At 42.9% G+C, this 19,339-nt stretch overlaps 1 protein-coding gene across 5 annotated transcripts in view; it reads right to left on the bottom strand.

Moving 5' to 3' along the window:
* The window catches only part of RAB11FIP3 (RAB11 family interacting protein 3), a 121,489-nt gene extending 102,444 nt beyond the window's left edge, over positions 1 to 19,045 (bottom strand). For all 5 annotated transcript variants that reach the window (XM_044433583.1, XM_044433588.1, XM_044433584.1 and 2 more), the window contains exon 1: positions 18,763 to 19,045. In XM_044433583.1, coding sequence (XP_044289518.1) covers positions 18,763 to 18,888 — 126 coding nt within the window. In that variant the 5' untranslated portion in view covers positions 18,889 to 19,045. The remainder of the gene's footprint in view (positions 1 to 18,762) is intronic.
* Positions 19,046 to 19,339: the final 294 nt, after the last annotated feature.

The raw sequence follows: 19,339 nt of genomic DNA on the forward strand, positions 1-19,339 counted from the left end.
TCACTTTCTTCCAAGGGTGGAATCTTGAGAGCATCTTAAGACATGGCTTAGTCCAGCAGTGGGCCAGCCATACCAGAAAGCAGACTGAGACAATCCCCTCAGGCAACGGGCACCGAGGCGCAAGAAATGGCAGCAAGTCTTGGAAGGCCAGGCCTGGGCCACCTCAAGACATCGTCCTTGGACACAAAGGAAACAACCGTTCCTTGGCTGGAGCCTTGGCTGGAGCCAGGTGGGCACTACCAATCGCCTATCCTGCTGCCTTTTATATATGGAAAAGGGACAGGTGCATTTTGTTCTTTGCCTCAGGTAGCAAAATGCCTCGGCCAAGAGATAGTGAGTGGCCCAGGGTCACCGGGAAGGCTTCACGGTTGAGCAGGGGCCTGAAGAGAGCTCTTCCCAGCCCTCGCCCACACTCGAATTACTACAGTAGCTCTAACCACACGGGCCACCCAACATGGCTTCCATATTATGTCAAGCTTGGTCCCGCAGAGAGAATCCAGGGAACATCCACTGATACGCAGAAAGGAACAGATTAACATTGGCACCTCACACTCCCTACTGTCCCCTCACCTAGTTCCAGTGAATCTCGATTCCCCAGGGCACTGGATCAAAAGACCTGCCCCGAACCTCCAAAGCAACGTCCACTACCCAAGGAAACGCCTTCAAAGAAGTTCAGAAATCAAGCAGGAAGTTTTATGTTTTCTTTTAAGCAAACAGCTGTAATGCAGATGTATTATCAACGCTGTTGAGAAAAGCTGTTTCTCTGTTCTGTTTAATGCAGATCTGAGAATAAGTAATTGTGGCTCATCAGGAGGAGATGGGGAGGGGGGGCGACTTTTGGCATACATTTAGTACAACTCGATGAAAATGTTTTGTTAAAAAGACACCATTCTCTAGGGATGAAAACTGAAGCTGTGCAAACAAGCCTAACACAGTAGCAAGTTATCAAATCGTTCCAGGCCCAGGAAAGGCAAGCAGGGTGGGGGTCCTTTTCACATCCATATTATGACTGTTCACCGTTACAAAAGACTTGGCAAGAGATCTCCAGTGAATCAGAAGAACATCACTGTGCTTAGTTTCCCTCTTCTTTTAGGCTAATGACCAATCTTTCCCACATTACTGCACCAAGTACTGTACTAAATTTAAACCACTGTCATGCCTCACAGAGGAAAAAAAGGAATGGAAACCCAAATGAACAGATTCTGTTGATAGCCACCTTTATGCTTCCAAGCCCAGTCCGAGGTTCCAGTTTTAACTAATGAAGCCCCATGTACCTTTCGACCATGATAATTGATGGAATGGGCTGGATGCTGTGCCATTTTTTATCTGCGTTTGTTGTAAACCGTCCTGAGACGCTAGTAATGGGACGGTCTATTCAATCAATCAATCAATCAATCAATCGAGATTGCTAGCTGTTTTTCAGCAGGCCCAGCAATATGAAGAGGTTCTAGTTGTTCAATTGTTAAAATGCAGTTTATTTTTTTTAATCATGTGTTTATCTATCTATCTATCTATCTATCTATCGCATTTGTATGCCACCCCATAGCCAAAGGTTCTCTTTATGATGTTGCAGTTGTCATTTTAATTTATATGCATTTATGAATTGCTGTTCATTGCCCAGAACTCTTCAGCTACTGGGCGGCAGAAACAGAAATAAAATAATAAAATAATGTTATCTCTTCCTTTCCTCAGGCAATACTGTCACCCTTCAGCACCAAGAAATAGAACCAGGATGAGCCCATGAAAGCAGGACTTGCAAGGCCTAAGCAGTCTACCAGAGCGGGTCTGTCCTCACCCTGACGCTGTTCTCTAACGAAAGAATTATCATGGGGTAACAGTCTGGTGCAAGCTCATGCGGCATACTATGGACAGTGCTGGACTGGGACAGGGGAGGCCCGGGTTTCAGTTCTCACTCATCCATTAAACTCACTTTTTCCAAAAAGAATGTTTTCCACAGAAAAAATCAGGGAAAGGACCACTGGTGGGTGGGTGAGATTTAAATATAACAGCATTTTACCATAATTACAAAACTCCCAGAATTTGAACAATTATAAGTAGGAAAGAAGAAAGCAGAAATACCTTTGAAAGAGCATGAACTCCATTTATTTTATATATGAACTTCTTTTTCAACACGGTTATCTTATCAAGTCATACAGGCTCCCCAGAGGCTTCCTAGAAGTGCACTACTGCTAGCGTTTTGGCACCGGGCAAAAACTTACCTTTTCTCCAGCTATTTTAACAACTGATTTTAATGGAAATTTGGTTTTAATTTGACCCTATTTTTCGTTTTAGTCCATTCAGTTTAAATTGGTTTATTCTGATGCTTTATATAATATTTTAATGTGGCTATATTACGTTTATATTTGGATTATACAGTGGTACCTTGGCTCATGAACTTAATCCGTTCAAGGACTCTGATTGTGACCCAAATTGGTCGTGAGCCAAGTCAAATTTCCCCATAAGGTTCAATGTAAATAAGGTTATTCCATTCTGCAACTATTTTTTTATCACAAAAATTTGAAGCGGGCGCACTGGGGAGGTGTCTCCCATTCCTCGCCCCCCCGGTAGCGAGTCCACAATTGTCACCCAATGCGGAGTTTGCAACCTGAGGCAAAATTTTTCAGAAATTTCTCTTCATGACCCAATTTGGTCGTGAACTAAGGCATTCATGAGCCAAGGTACCACTGTATTGTAAATATGTTTTGAATATGTTGTCTTCAAGAGTTATTGGTTTTAGAATGTTGTGTGATTTTATGTACTACGAGCCACACAGAGAGCCCAGATATGAACTGAAATAAAAATACATAATAAAAATAAAGGCTTTTTCACTGTGATCCCAGATAAGAAAGAATTTGTTAAGGGAGAAATCCTTTGCCTATTTAGACAGAAAAAGGTTTTACAACTTCCATCTTCCCTTCAGACTGCTGTCCTAAATCAATTATATATTCAAGATATTTCAAGTATATGGGTAAGATTTATGGAACATTATAAAATATTGTGCATTTACATGTTTCTAATATAACATAGTTATTAAAAACTCCCTACAAATATTGTCCCAGAATTTAAATTTTCCTATTTGAACAATGCAAGAGATCCTGAATATAAAAATATATAAAATCAAACTGGGAACAGTCCTGCAGTTCTACAGTCCTGCAGAAAACTGTTTAAAACAGCCAAGATGATCTGTTATACAAGCCTTGCCAAAAGCCCAACCTTTGCTAGCTCTGCTTCTTGTCCGCCATAGCACCTTTCTCTCCCTTGCAGATTGAATACACACAAATATGCCAAGCAGCCAATAATAACAACTTGTCCACTGAACATAAAAGCCAGAGATAAGAGCCAACACTATTTACAAAGAGTGCAATTAGTCATTAGCAAGCAAGAACCCAGGTAGGTGAATGCACAAACTTTTCACACTGAAACAGTTTCAAAGAGGTCATGACCATCAATTAACTCTACCATATTAGCATTTCTCAAAGCTATTTTTAAAATCAGCAGAAATGTTACAGTCCTTCTGCTAACATTACACATATATGAAACATGCAAACTCCACGTTTATGTGTTGTACCGTGAACCTGTTTAATGGATGTTCTGACATCCAACATGTAAGTTGTCTTTTTGCCCACCTGCCTGGACATTCCCTAAATGTCGAGCCCTCTAGTGTATATGGAAGGGCTAGCAGGTACTACTGGTTTCACCAGCTAACAAATCTGGTGTAGCTCTCTCGTCTTTGCCACTGATTAAACTTACTTACTTACTTACTTACTTATTTAAAGCATTTATATGCCGTCCTGTCACGAAAGCCTCAGGATGGCTCACATAGATAAAATACAATAAAATATAACATAAATAAAATTATCGACCCAAACTGGCTGCAATAAAAACATGTAAGTCATGATATTAAAACTTATTAAAATATTGTTGAAATAAAAAGGTCTTCACCTGGTGCCAAAATACACCAGAAAGCCCTCCTCCAGCTACTTTGCCTCCTAATATCTTTCACGGAGGGTTCCCGGAGGAGGGCCTCTGCTGCCGATCTCAGGGGGCGGGAGGGCAAATATAGAAGAAGAAACTTCTTCCTGCATTAGAAAAGATGGCTGAGATTATTCTCCAAGCGGGGCAGGCAGAGGTAGGAGAGAAAAAGGCAAGCAGAAGACCATCTGGAGGAAAAGGGAAGAACCGTATGTAAGGTGACCTCCAATTTGTTGGTGCAGTACAACCACACAACCATGACAAAGTGATCATGCACTTTGAGTGTGTGCGTGCTCGCTCGCTCGCTCGCGCTCTCTCTCTCTCTCTCTCTCTCTCTCTCGCTATAGATAGATAGATAGATAGATAGATAGATCAGTGCATTGGGTACAGTTTGCACATGAGTGCTAACAACCCACAATGCACGAGCCAACAACAAGCCACAGATATCTTTGTGGGTTGTTCATGGTTACCAAGTCATAGTTTCTTAGCATAGTTGGGTTCACACAGTACAGCAGCCCACAATTCAACAACAACCCACACTCTGCTTTGTTAAGTTGAGTGAGCCTAGTCAACTGAGTTCCCAGTTTGGAATGTAACACAAAATTTAATACCCTGAGAATTCCAACTGCTGCTGTCACAACTCATGTTTCCAAGCAAGGAATACAGGCAGCTTCTGGGATAGACTACTCCTAGACCACATGAAGAAAAGCATATTACTTAACTTCCATGGATAAGTGCAAAGTCTTGCACTTGGGGCATGGGAATGGGTGTCATAAGTACAGGTTAGGGGACAAGTGGCTGGAGAGCAGCACTTGTGAAAGGGACCTTGGGGTGCTGGCTAAACATGAGTCAACAGTGTGACGCAGTGGTCAAGAAGGGGAATGCCACCCTTGGTTGAATAGCCAGAAGTGCGGCTTCTAGATCAAGAGAGGTATTAGTATCACTGTATATGACTCTGGCGTGCCTGCAACCTGAGTACTGTGCTCAGTTTTGGGCCTCATCACAGGCAGGATATAGCCAGGTTGGAACTGGTGCAGCGTAGGGCCACAAGGATGGTGGCCGGATTGCAGGGGAAGCCGTATGAGGCAAGACTGAGAGAATAGGGTCTTTTTAACCTGGAGAAGAAGAGACTCCAAGGGGATCTGTTGGCAACATACAGGTACATGAGGGGGTGTCGCATGGAGGTGGGTAGGGACCTGTTCTCCTTTGCAGCGGAGGGCAGGACATGCTCCAACGGAGCCAAGCTCAGGGAACCACGGTTCCATTTAGATGCCAGGAAGCACTTCCTGACTGTTGGGACCCCGAGGGTGTGGAATGGGCTTCCACGAGGGGTCGTTGAGGCCCCATCAGTGAGTGTGTTCAAGGACAGGCACATGCACATGGTGGGCATGTCATGAGTAGAGCCAGCTGGTGCCAGAGGTCAGACTAGATGGCCCAGGAGGCCCCTTCTGACTCACTCTGTTTCTGTGTTTCTATGTTTCCCTTCAATTGGTTCAACTCCTGCATACCTTATTTTTTTACTGCCCAGTCAGTGACTTGGATGGACAACTTCTGTGTACTATCCAGAAGACAGTGCACACAATCCAAGAGCCGCGCACCCACGTTCTTTGCAACACCACCAGGAATTTCCTGGATGCACATTCTGCAGCAAACGCCACTTCAGCCAGTGCCCCTGTGAGCAATGGCTTGGCTTGCCTTTATATTCAGGCTTGCCTTTATATTCTTCTGTTGTTCGAATACAAGAGACCAAACCAAACTGGCAAGTTTCAGTTTTCTGCTGCTCTGCTGGAATAATATACTGCTGTTGTTGTTTTGACAGAAAGGCCATGAAGGAAGAGAAAATGGAGGAAATCAGGTTGCGCTTACACATGCACGGACACATAGACACACACACTGCACTACGTCTGTTCTGGCTGAAACCGCAACCACAAATATGAATCACATCAAACTGCATTTCCTCTTCTCTGGATTACGCATCATTAAGCTCAGTTTTCAATAAGGTATTTTCCTGACCTCATTCTCAGAAGACGTCCTTTGGTGTCTCAACTTACACCTTGAGGCAGGTGTGTGTGACAAAGCAGAAGCAGAATCATCAATGTCAGGAACTGGAGGGCAAGCTGCCAAATACGCAGCGATCTTGTGCACTCTGCTCTCCTCCGAGAAAGCACTAACCATGGAAGACAAGAAAGCACTAACCAAGACAATGTAGGGGCTCCTCCTCGTCCCGCCCAAAACATTTTGGCAACTACCCCATGAGCGTTCGTTCTCGTTTCTCAGAGCCTAAAGACACCTGAAGGAAACAATACTAAGAAACTCAAGCTTTATGCAAAATGGGGACACATTTGTGGAGTGTCGCAAGCCATAATTCTCCTGGTGATGTCATGCTTATACCGTCGGATTAGGATGACTGGAGAGGCCACAAAGCTCAGTGGTTAACCTTGAACTGGGCACTCTCTCGGCCTACACTGCAGGGCTGTTGTGATGGTAAACATGGAGTGGGGGAGAGAGAACTATACATATCACCGTTTGCCCTGCAGTGGAAAGGTGAAATATAAATGTAAAAATAAAGTGCAGGAAGAGGATGGATGCACTGAAGAAGATGGTGCCTCCTTTGTTCTTACAAACACAGGGTTAAAGAGAAAAAGTGTGCGGCTGCGGCAGAACAGGAAGGAAACAGGCCAGGGATGAGTGTCCGAGCAGCATCTTGAAAGGGTCCTCCTTAGAGAAGGCATGAATGGAAGGAGGACAATTCCCAGCCTCAGGACAGGAGGGGGCCTATGAGACAGCCGTCAGACTCAAAACTACCAGTGCTTTGCTCTGTGTGCTGAGCAGTTCCACGCCACTCTGCTTTACACATGCGATACGCTGCAGCCCTGCATGCCATTTTGCTGGCTGGCTTTTCTTCCGTCTATTTTGGCCTGCTCCACACAAGATCTAGCAATTTGGTGGGATTTTTGGTGCTCCTTGATTTCGCTGCATCCCTGCTGGCATAAAAAGGGTAAGAGAAGGACCTTTCTTTTGATAAACTTCTCTCTAGGAAGTTTCATGGATGTACTGTCAGGGCAGTAAATTCCAAGTGAAATCAATAGACAGCAGCGCCAGCCACATTTATTAAGAATGTGTTCTGAGGATACCAAGGCAGATGTGGGGTCTCCTGATGGGTTCCCATCTGAGGCAGGGGGCTACTGGTTTGTGTGGGCCAATCTGGCACCAGATTGAAAAATGTTTTGCCTCCTGGGTTATCAGTAACCCAGCAGACTTCCTCTGTGTGAGCCATGCCATGGGTTTTCTCTTTCCATTTCAAAAAAGGGGGGTTAGAAAATGTGGGAGCCAGGATGCTGCCTGCTGCCTGAGTCTTTAAGAAGGTCTAATTCCTAATCCACAAAAGGAATCAAGACTATCTGGCAGAAGACTGAGAGTTTATGATTGGGACAAAATCAGGCTACCTGAAAGGGCTTTTCTACTGGTCCCTTTGGGATTCAGTCCGGTTCCTAAAGTCCATGAAGAATAGTCAAAAGGTTGGAAAAAATAAAATCGAGCATTAGAAAAAAAAATTGAGAAATAGCAGCTCTGAAAGATGTTCTGCTTCACTTGTCCCATGTCCTTCTGTCCAGAAAGTGATTCTTGATTTTTCTGACTGTACCAGAGGAGAGGAGACAGCTCTATTCTCAGTCCCTCTCTAAAGTCTTTCACTAACCCAAAAAAGAGAAGCAAGAAGGTGACTGGAAAGATTTAAAAGACTAGAGAAACCAGTGTGTGTTGTGTGTAGTTGTTGTTATGATTGCTTTGGGGTTTTGTTGTTGTTGTTTGGTTGGATTTTGTTTGTTTTTTGTAAGCAGTCGAGAGACTTTTAGTATTGGGATGGCATATAAAAACTTTAAATAAATAAAATAAGTAAACAAACTACTTTCTCTTGCTTCAAGTCCAGCAGAAATGACCGGCAAGAATGTGTTTATCTGGTTCATTACTACATGAAGGTAACAAAAGCTGCCTATTTTCCTTTTTAGGAGAAAGCCAAGTGAAAGAGCTTTGAGCCCCAAACCAACCATCACAAAGCTGCTCCTGTAAAGCTGGTGAGTTTCTTGAAGCTTTCTCCTAGAATTCCACTCATGAATTCTGCTATTAAAAATCCCCTCTCCTGATCTCTAATTTGAAGGAGGACTTTTGCTTTCCCTTCAGTTCCAACCTAGGAAAAATAAGATCCGACCCACTCTGATGTAGTTTGGGGACAATTCTCAAGGAGAGGGAGGGAGAGGGGAAGGGAGAAGAAAAAGGAAGCAAAATAATATATTCCCAAAATAATATATTCAGCATGATCAACTCCACTTGGAGCCTTCAGGCATCCTGCCCCAGCTTCCCCTTGGAACAGGGCCTAAAATAGGCCTGGAGCAGAGGGACAGCCACGTGAAAAGCCTCAGGTGTGTCAATATTCCCAAAACCCAACCCACTAGAAGAATAAATGCCACAAGCCATGGAAACATAATATGCCTCCAACAGGCCCAACCAGCCCATCTCTTCTTTCCTTACTAACAATATAATCCCACCACATTTCTTCTTGCAGCGAGAAATATGCAATTATTGTTTATTGTCAATTCTCTTCCAGTATTTCTTCTATTTGCTATTGCTTTTACAAGTGTTAGAATTTCAGCATGCTGACTCTTTCCAATGGCCGTCAGCCTCTAAGGGTCAAGCATTCCTGTCTGTTTTCAAACTGAGTACTCAACAAATCTGTTGGTCAGAGATCTCCCGTGCAAATTGAACCTATGTTCAGTTATGTTTTTAGTGTTCTTAGCAGTCTATTGCAGTCTAGACTGTGTATACGTAACCTGACTCCAGTTTAACATTTCCTCTTTGTTAACCTATTTTTCTGCTTTTTTTTAGTTCCATTGTTTTGAGTAAGTCTTTGGTTTTTTCCTTTTTTTCATTTTTGAAAAGCATCCTGAATTGTAAAAGGTACTTTCCCTGTGATGCATAGCTGCAACTCATGAGACTGGCTGCCCCTAAATGAGTCATTTATTTTTATTCACTGCCACTTTCATTTGCCCTTCTTTAGGCCAAATCCATTGCTCAAAGAGTAAATCAAAGGCATAGTTCCAGTGATAATAAATCCTAGAGAAGCAGAGTTTTTGAGATTTCATCGCCATTTTTCATTTAGCCTTTTTTTAACAAAACCTGCCAGCTTCTTAGTTTTATATACTGGTTTTTGTTGTGTTTTGTTTTGTTGTTTTGCACTGAGTACAACTTTAAAAGAGGCTTGAAAAATTGGTTTCATATTACCTTTGCAACCTTTGGTTTCATATTACCTTTTTTAGCTACTCTAAGACACAAAGCTTACTGTAACTTACTTCCCTGTCCTGCAGTTCCTTAAACTCCAGAGGGAAAAAATGTTTGCTTTTCAGTTTGTTTTTCAGTTACTGATGGGATCCCTGCTTTCATTAAAGTAGCTTTACCTCAGAGCCAGCTGTGCTAATTCTTCCATAAGTTGAATATCCTGAAACTATTGGAAAAATAAAAGCAAGTTATTATTTCTGCCATTGCCTTTTCTAACTCAAAAGGAAACTTTCCCAACCCCTTTTGCCCTGAGTGTGAAAGTACCGCTAACAGGATTCTGATCAAGTCCTTTGGTTCGTCGCATCTTCTTCCGTTGCACTCTCTCAGTATTACCTGACCTCTTTGCCAAAGAATCGCCTGCCCTGTCTCTGCCTTGTGGAACTTACTGATGTTTTTCTTGGAGGAAAAAAGATTTGTCAGACTGAAAAAGGCTCAAGCGCTAACTTTAGGATACACCATTCACCTTTTGCCACTCCTTGCATTGAGCATTTTGGCCAGGTGCCAAACAACCTATGGAGAGCTCTCATAGGTTGCCTATCATTCTCTTGCGAGTTAATCATTCCAGTTGTTTCAAGTTGGACTATTCTCCTTTCTCTATCTGATGAAGACTCTTCTCATGACTCGCTTGAAAGCAGTCCTCTTCATAGTTGCCTTTGCCCTGATCTTCCAGGAATATATAAGATTATTCTGTTCTTGCCTAAAGACTTTTTCTGGGTCTAATATGCTGCTGTATTCCCCAATAAAATAGTGGAAGTCCCCTTACTTCATTCTGCTCAAGCTGCAACTTTAGCATCACGACAACCAGTCAATATCTTCATTAATGTTTTTGGAACAGCAGCATAGATGTATCTTCCAGACATGACCTTTTGATTACAGTACTCTTACTTGAAACTGTTCAGTTCCATTTAGCAATTGCAGTCATGCATTACAAAGTTTATTCCGAAAAATCTGATTCTATTTCATGTGGCATTGCTTTTTCTGATTATTCTGAAAAACTTGCCCTGACTCCACCCCACACCCTCTTTTCCTGACATTTCCTATTTCCACCTCTGTTTCAACTGAATTTTTGAAGGCAATTCCACCCAATGCTTCTTTAAAAAATTTAAGTGGAAAAATGCCAATGCTTCTGACTTTTTTAGACCATATTGCACTTCCACTAATAAAATTTGTTTACTTACAGCCTTGTGCCACCAGTTTGCTTGCATGGCCCACTCACAGGATCATTCAAGGAAAACGGGGGCGGGGGCGGGGGTGGAGTAGGCCTTAGCAGGAGGCTATAAAACCTTAGGAAAGGGCTATCATCTTTATTTTTGTACTGGTAAGTCTACAACTATCAAATAGGCCCTGCAGGGTACACCCAGGAGAGCAGAAAACTATCCAGGGGCATGGTGGCTAATGGATTCCTTAGAGTTACCTCCATAGGAAGGTAAGTAATATTATTTAATTATGCTTTATGTGTAGTTAGAATGTTGCTTAGCTTTTTCTATATAAAGCACATGCTAGTTCAGTTATACAGGTACTGTTACATCATCTTCTTTTTGAGATACTAGAACACCTTGAATTGGATTCCGGTAACCATTTCACTGCTCAGGCACATACTACGCGGGTGACGCCCTTATCATTTCATGCCCCATCCCATCCTCAGTCCTCCAGTCAAGTAGAAAGCATCACTGGTACCATAAAACCTTTGGCCAAAAGGGACACAGGCCACAAGATGGAAATGACCAAACGCACTGTCAATGGTTCTGATGCAAATGCAAGCACAAACCTCAGGTAAGAGCAAACGTTTCTTCTTTTCAGCTAATACGTGGAAGGAAAATGATATTATTTGTACCAGAAACTTTGTCCCATTTTAATCAGCATCGAGTAACATGCCTGAGGAACCATGCAATACATACCAGACCAGTGTCTGAGCATATGTGAAGGCCCAGAGGCAAAAGAACAGCCCTGCACAGAATTGAGAAGGGCTATTTCCAAGCTTGGGCACCAGCTATGCTGCGGTCTGAGTGAAAGAGAGGCCCTCGTGAATGCATACACCACACAGGAAGAAAGAATGGAGATGGAGCCGAGCAAACGCTGGAAACCTGAAACTCAGGTTAACATAGGAACAAGCTTGCCTGACTTAAGCAGATGAAATTACTAGGAAACCAAGCTAGGCCTCGCTTGTGTTCGTTTGTTGAATGATTCAGACTGTCAAAGCAGCCATTAGAATAATACATGACCTCCAATCAAGAATTTAAAAAATGTACATCAATTAAACTTAGCAAGCAGACTGGCCTTAACTAACTCCTCCAAAAATAGCATGCTCGGTGGTCACAACACAGACTGTTGTGGGGAGAGAAAAACATAGAAACATAGAAACAGGGCGGGTCAGAAGGGGTCTCCCGGGCCATCTAGTCTGACCTCCGGCACCAGCCGGCTCCACTCACGACATGACCACCATATGCATGTCCGAAAGCCAAGCCAAAAGTGGGTACACTGTGCCCTGAAAGAACGCACAGCTGGCCAGCACAATTAAAGCTCCACACTACCTTACTGCATTGCAGTCTGTCCCCTGGACAGTTTGGGGTTCTCTCCCTTTTATTTAAAACATTTTAAGCAAGGCTTTCCTCTTAGGAGGAAAGGTCTGTCCAGCGCCATTACACCAGAGTAACCATTCACCAGTCTTCCAGAATTCACATATGTTAGCTCTTCCCCATTTGAATTTATTTATCAATCAATCAGTCAGTCAATCAAAAGCTTTTCTATACCATTCTTCACTGAGTCCCAGGATAGTAATACATTCAAATAAAAGCATGGTATCTGCCATCAATTGACAACAAATACAACCCAGCTTTAAAACTACTGCAACACTTAAAATATCGGGCAAATAAAAAGGTTTGTGACAGTTGAGCAGCTGTTTCATCCTACACCCCCTTTGCAGGTCCACCTACATTCACCAGAAAGCTGCCTAAAGCAAGTTTGTTCATCTTTCTACTGTCAACCCCCAATTTTCCATGAGGAAGAATCCAAAGGCAGCTTCCACATAAAAGTAATAAACTACTGTGATTCTGCTGCCTGGTTATTGAGAGTATAACTTGTCGTATGGTTTGCCTTAAACCAAAGCTTGATGACAGTCTGGAATTTAACGAAAGACAGCTAATGTTCCCCAATGGACCAGAATGGCTGGCAGATGTCTCTTTATAGGAGCTCCCTGTGAGAAGATCAGTTTCTTGTTGCAAAGTTCTATGGAATGTTTTGGATGAAAAAGTCACCAGAGTTTGGAGGAAATGATGTAAATGTAAGGAACAAGTGGAAGTTTTGGTGCAGCACAGGGAGAAAGAAATTAAAAAAAAAAAGAACTGCAGCTGTTTCTCAGGAGATCTGCTGCCAGGTAGAGATGTTCATGTTACCTGCCTCCATCTACTAATTGACTTTGCAAACAACCGCTTATTACAGAGTCAGCAGAAGCTCGATCCAGAGCTTCTCCTTGCTTGCAAAAGAGAGTGTGTGTAAGAGAAGGCATCTCGCTGGCACATGTTCCATTATAAGATGACCACCACTATAACCATCATTGCAAGGTAAGAGCCAAATAAGAAAAGATCAGCAGGAAAGCTGCAAGATGTGATGAGAACACAGGACGGATGACTTGGCCAAGGAAGAGAACAAATCAGGGGCACATGACCAACACACATGAATATTTGAAACACTGCTTTTTCAAAGTGAACCTTATGAAAGATGATCCACAGTAGCAAACAGCAGGATGAAACTTAAGACACAGAAGAGAAGCAGCAATAATACAAAGAAATACAAACAATTCCAGGCAGGATCCAAATTAGGGGATGCATTGCTGTGGCACTGCCACGCTCAAGGTGACCACCTACAGCCGCCATATCCCTTCCAAGAAACCATTTCCAAGACTCCTGAGGTAAAATCAACCCATCTCACCTTGTTTCAGAGCCCCAAACCATGAGAATTAGCTACCAATAATGTTCACAAAAGTTTAATTTTCATAAGAAAAACGAAATAACATACAAATAATAAAGAAAATATATGTGCATAGTAAAGAAAAAAGAACCAAGGGATGTTACAGAAATATAGCATATAATCCCAAGATCTGCTCACAAGGAAGCAAAAGTTTCTTTCTCCTCTAGCTACAATTAACTCAATCAATTCTCACTTGAAGTCCAACAAAAGGGTAAACTAATTTAAAACAAACTGGAGAAAAAAGCGGGGGCCCTGCCTTTGACTACCACACAGAGGAAGGGGCAGGCTCCTGCCAAAACGCTTAGCTCGGAATCTCTTTTTCTGACCACAGGCCCCACACAGACACACAACCAATGTGTCTGATGCACAGAGACAACAAAGAAGGAGGATACTTTAACAGATTCTGTGTTCCTAAACATTTTTTAAATTGCTCATAAGTTTTCCATTTTTCATTGAATTGGTGGAGGACGGGGGATGGTGGAGGACAGGACGGCCTGGAAGAATGTTGTCCATGGGGTCCCGATGGGTCGGATGTGACTTTGCGACTAACAACAACAAGCATAGCCTTTGGAAGAGTTTCTGGTAAAATACTCAGTAACATATTCTTAGCATTCATAGGAAAATTAATTTTGATATTTTTCTGCATTTCCACATGTATCTGCTTCCATTTTTAAAAATCTTATCGTATGCCCACTCCATATGGTAAACAGGCCCCTCTATTTCCTTATATTTCCATCATTTTCCATTACAATTCTTATCCATTTCTGTACCTCTTTCAGAGTAATATACCACTGAAAATATGTCTTATACCAATTTTCTCTCAATGCTTGGCTGGCAGTAAATTTTATTTCCTTCATCCACAGGGCTTCCCATTGAAGGGGCGGGATTTCTTCTTCAAGGTTATGCATCCAGCTTATCATACATGTTTTTACTTGTTGAGTTTCAATTTGTCGCAGTTGCTTGTCCTAACAGATAGTCTTTCTGATGTTTAATTGTCTTTTCAAAATCTATCAGGTCTCTTACTGGATCTTTTTCTCTTTCTTTTTCAAATTGAAAACTTGAAATGAGTTGATCATAAAGAAGCCATTGTATTTTTTGCTTCATCTTTTAATTCTTGCCAATGTTTGATTCGTCCTTGTTCATCAGTCATGTCTCCATATATTATAGGATCATTATTTACCGTAAGTATTTGCCATGGCATGCTTCCACTATAGACATCTTTTGCCCCAGTGTGTATTATTTTACACTGCCTTACTATGAGCTGCATTTGCCATTGTGATGCCCATTCTCCCAGTATGGAGAGATCTTCTGGAACAACACCTCGCAATCCTTTTTGGTTCTAACAACCCTCAACAGTTTGGTGCAATTGAGAAACAGTTTGCTACTCACTCCTAATTTCATACTATGTATGAATAAGTTGAAAAGTATTGGCCCCGTTCCACTTTTGTATGTGCACTGAGCCTTTGACACAACATAGTCACAGCCTAAACATCAGAAATAAAAAGTTAGCAATCTAATTAAAGGCATACGACATGTATTAACTGGTGCTTTTTAGTACACAATTCATTCAAGTGCATATGCTCAAGGGAAATACCAAGCCAGGACTGAGCACTGCACACAGCTTGCTATTTCTCAGGTTGGTTTACCCGCTCAACAGACAATCTTTAAAGAACTGCCACAGGGCAGCAGATACATACGTGACAGAAATCCTTGGTTTACATGTTATCTCAACTATATACTTTCTTGATTGCCCCTGCAAGTCACCATCATCCACAGACCATCTGCTACTCGACTAAGTTGCCTGTTGTACAAATCACCCAATTCATGTAGCTCTTGCAACAAATGCACTTTTTGAACACTTAATATATTTGTAATTAAGATAATGTTAACCCCCATCAAGAATAAATTGAAAGTTCCAAACTGGAGCAAGAGGAAAAAACCATGACCTGCAATAAGATTTTAATCCACATGAAGCAACACCATCTCTGCCAGTGTTTAGGCTGAATAGCTCCGTATGGTATGTGTAATAGAGCTATATATACACCCACGCAAGCCTTGATGTAGAAAGTCTTTGACATTTTGCCTTGGAGACACCACTGGATTACTCTCATTTTATTATATCACATTAGTTCACACACAACCTCTTACTAGAACCTCTTAGAATTCCATTTCTGACATCACAGCAGACAACAGATTGGTACGCTTTATAATCGAGAGACAGAAGGTACTTCATTCAGACTTTAAGCAGACCAACCTCAGCCTATTCGCCAAGAATAAAGCAAGTCATCTCGAACTGCATACTCAAAGGGACACACGTCCCATAACAAATGATCTGTCATACAAAAGCTTTCAGAGCATCAATGCCAAGGCAAGCCAGAACTCCACCTTTCTCCAGCTTCACAGCTTACCCTCCATGGTCATTAAGCACGTTATCACCTATCAGCAGGTTTGACCAGTGAAGTGGCAAAACGCTGGAATCTAAACTGACCCCCACCCCAAAAAAAGGAAAAGAAAAGAAATAGTAAGAGTTTTCACACTTAGCCAAATCGGTTCTAGCGAGGATCTGTCAGGAGGACAAGGAATTAGACACGCATCATTCCCAGGAATATCTGCCTGGAACTTATTCTTCTTTCTTTTAGGCACCAGGTTTTGTTTAAACAAGTTTATGGTTAACTTAATAATTTAAGATTTTTATATTTTGTTATGGATTGTTCACAATTTAATTTTGGTTAATTTATTGGTTGTGTTTATTGGTGTGCGTGAGTATATTTTATTATGAGGTGTTTCTATTATTTTATTGTTTTACCATTTTATCTGATTAATAACTGATTTATTGTAACTTATGTATGTTTTTATGCTGGTCTAGCACTGTAAGCTGCCCAGAGAACCTTCAGGTTATCGGGTGGCATAAAAAGGGAACTAACCAACCAATCATTCATTACTACAGCCTTCCCCAACCTAGTTCTCCAATTCCCATCTGCCCCAGCCAGCAGTCAAGAATACCAGGTACAAAATACCTAGATTGCACCAGGTAGGGGAGGCTGCATTAACATTCCAACTAGACACAGAAATTTGATGTTCTGCTTAACGTTTGCTCCCAGCTGCAATTTAGACAACTACTGCCCCGTTCTACTCTAAAGTAGAAAATATAGGGACAGGCCCATAGTCAGAAGTGTGAATTTCCCACTATGTTTCATCCTCCCTTTCCTCAGAGAAGCTCAGGATAACCTATTTTATCCTCACAACACCCCTGTATGGTAGATCAGGCAGAAAAGGGACTAGCCAAAGGTTACCCAGGGAGCTATGCCTGAGTGGGAATTTGAACTGCCATCTTCACAGATGTAGCTTAATACTCAAACCCACCCTTGCCAAACCTGGTCTCCCCAAGATGGGTTGGATGGCAGTTCCGGTCACCTGCTGTACAGTGCACCAGGTGTTCATATGCAAGATGCCAGCTGGATCCATCTCTGGCATTGTGAATTAGCCCGCAGTAGCTTGCTGCCATGTGCAAACTAGGCCAGTGCCTGAGCTAGACAAACGGCAGGTGAACAAGCAGCTTGCAATGGTTAGGGGACTCCTGCCAGGCCGCGGGGCCCTTGGCAGTGCCTGACCATGGCTGCTCTTCAAGCTTGCTCTTTTAAGAATGTGCTAGCTAGCAGAAATTCTGTGGATGCAACAGCAAAAACCCAAGGATGAACAACCTGGTAAGTGCATGCAAACACAAGCCCCTTAAAACACACACACAACATGCTTGAGTAACTGCCTGTGGTTTTCTCCTTTATATTACACAAAACAATCTCTTCCTCTTCACCCAGTTGGTGGACAAGGACACATCAGCCCAAACTCTGAACAAATAACTTGAAAATGTCTTTGGATTTGGGGTCCAGGGCTAAGTGGCACCTTTGGCCTGCAGGGCTTCTACCTTTATCTCACCTCAATACTCATGTGTTGGAACCCACACTCACAACACCACCTCCTCGAAAAAGCAGAATTAAAATACCATCGGAGAGGCAACAACGGAGGTTCAAGGGAGAAATGCATGTGCTAATACAATCTTTAGGATGGACAGCAGAGTTCTGTCCCAAGAGAGCAGCGACCAATTGGCACCCCAGAGCAAACAGAAGGCCAGGCCTGATGGTTAAAAAGCAAACCTCCTGCTGGATTAAGAAAAGCCAAATTGCCACACCTGCAGGAGATCCGAGCTAGAACTGGTACAGACCTAAATTCACCAACTGCACTACCTCCAGGTTTTCAACTGTCTCAGTTGGCCTAAGCACCAGTCAGACGACCAGCTTTGGCGCAAGCAGCAAATTTTGGTCAGGCCCAAGCTCGCACACAAGGGAACATGTGTTCCATAGAGATAGTGCTGACAAGGGAAGCAGACAACAATCATGAGTAAAAGAAGGTATCAACTTTGACCTGATGCTATTTGGAGTAGGTGGCATCACTGTTACATATATTCACTCCCACCCACCCACCCACCCAACCCAGGGTTCAGATGACTCCTACAAGAGCTTGTGACATTGAAATATATTAAGGACTTATTCAAGTTTAGGTCCAGTTTATACCTGCAATAAACAAGTACCAACAATAAAATCTTTTCCTGAGCTGCGTACTAATTCACCCTGCAGGTGAACTGTGGTATCTAAATATTTTTTTCTCATCCAACCATGAGAGCCCCGAATTCCTCTCAAGTGAAGAGCTCGCAGATCAGAATGAAAAGCTTGTCATAGCCCAACATGTCAGCTTTGTAGAAGTATATGAACCTTTCTAGAAGCATCACCAAAACAAGCTAATAATCACCTTTAGTATGAACCATGACTGTACAAAATGCCTTGCTGCTAAAATAAATTCAGTCTAAGCACAGCTTAGGCCCTACCTTTAGGCTAATATAAACTAAGCCTAAGCAGGGCTGGCCCTACCTTTAGATGGACGCATCTAGCAGGGGTATTACTTGAAGGCAGCAAGCAAATGGTGAGTTATTTGGTTCATTATTTCTGTATTGTTACTCTGTATTTACAGAGTGGCCTATCAGGTGTCAAAATTACTTGGACAGTTGCTGGTAATAGGTATCTTGGTCTGAGGAAGGGAGAACCATTTATGATTGCCCTCTAGTCAGCCAATCTCTCAGGCCAACACTGTTCTGGGGAACCATGCTCAGCAATCTCTGTAGGCCCAAATAAAAATGAGTAAGACTGCACCCCCAATCAAAGCAGAATGCACTTAATAACCAAGATATCAGCAGATCTCCCAAGCCGAAGCAAAAGCATCAACACTGGAGAAGCGCACAGAAAATCACTCCATGAGAAGTGAAGTTATGCTTTCATTCAGTTGTACAATATACAAATGTGTGCACACATCTATCTATATATGAATGAATGAAAACACAAAGGAACAATTCATTGTAGCAGGCAACGGCAAGATCCTCTACAAGGCCAAACAAGCCCACCAACCTCAGTGCAACTGACTACAATCACAAGAAGTCAATATTACCTGTTCTGCTCCATACACCGTGGCAAACTGGACAAACTCCTCTATTCGGACAAACCCATCCCCATCACGGTCCAGGGCATCAAAGACGGCTCGGAGACGGGGAGCATCTTCTGGAGAACTGGGCATTTCCTCCTCTGCACCTTCAGCCTGCCCAAACTCAAGCTGCGGGCCAAGATGACCGGAGGAATGGAGGGCAGGAAACAGGTCCACTCCTGTGCCAATCTGGGAGCCGAGGGCCAGGTCCAAAGGGCTTCCCGGGCAGATCTGGGACTCACATTCATCCATCTCTTTAGTCCAAGGAGCCCTTAGGATTAGTCTGCCTAAGGGCCCCTCTTCGTAAGAAGCAGCAGTATCCAAGATCAAGTCCCTCTCCTCTGGTCGGGTCTCCTGAGTTTGGGGGAAGCCCTCTCCTTGGGTCAGTGCTTCCGGACTTTCCACTACAACCAGTTGTAAATCCTGAGGGGCCCGGCCCGAAGAGAGCTCCTCTCCCCCTAGCTCTGCCCTCTGCCGCCGCAGCTCCAAAGCCAAGGCGTCCGGCGCCGGGCCCAACCTCAGATCCAAACCTTCCCCGGAGCAA

This window comes from Varanus komodoensis, unplaced genomic scaffold (assembly GCF_004798865.1).
Source record: "Varanus komodoensis strain SLA01 unplaced genomic scaffold, ASM479886v1 scaffold26, whole genome shotgun sequence".
In the NCBI taxonomy this organism is placed as follows: Eukaryota; Metazoa; Chordata; class Lepidosauria; order Squamata; family Varanidae; genus Varanus; species Varanus komodoensis.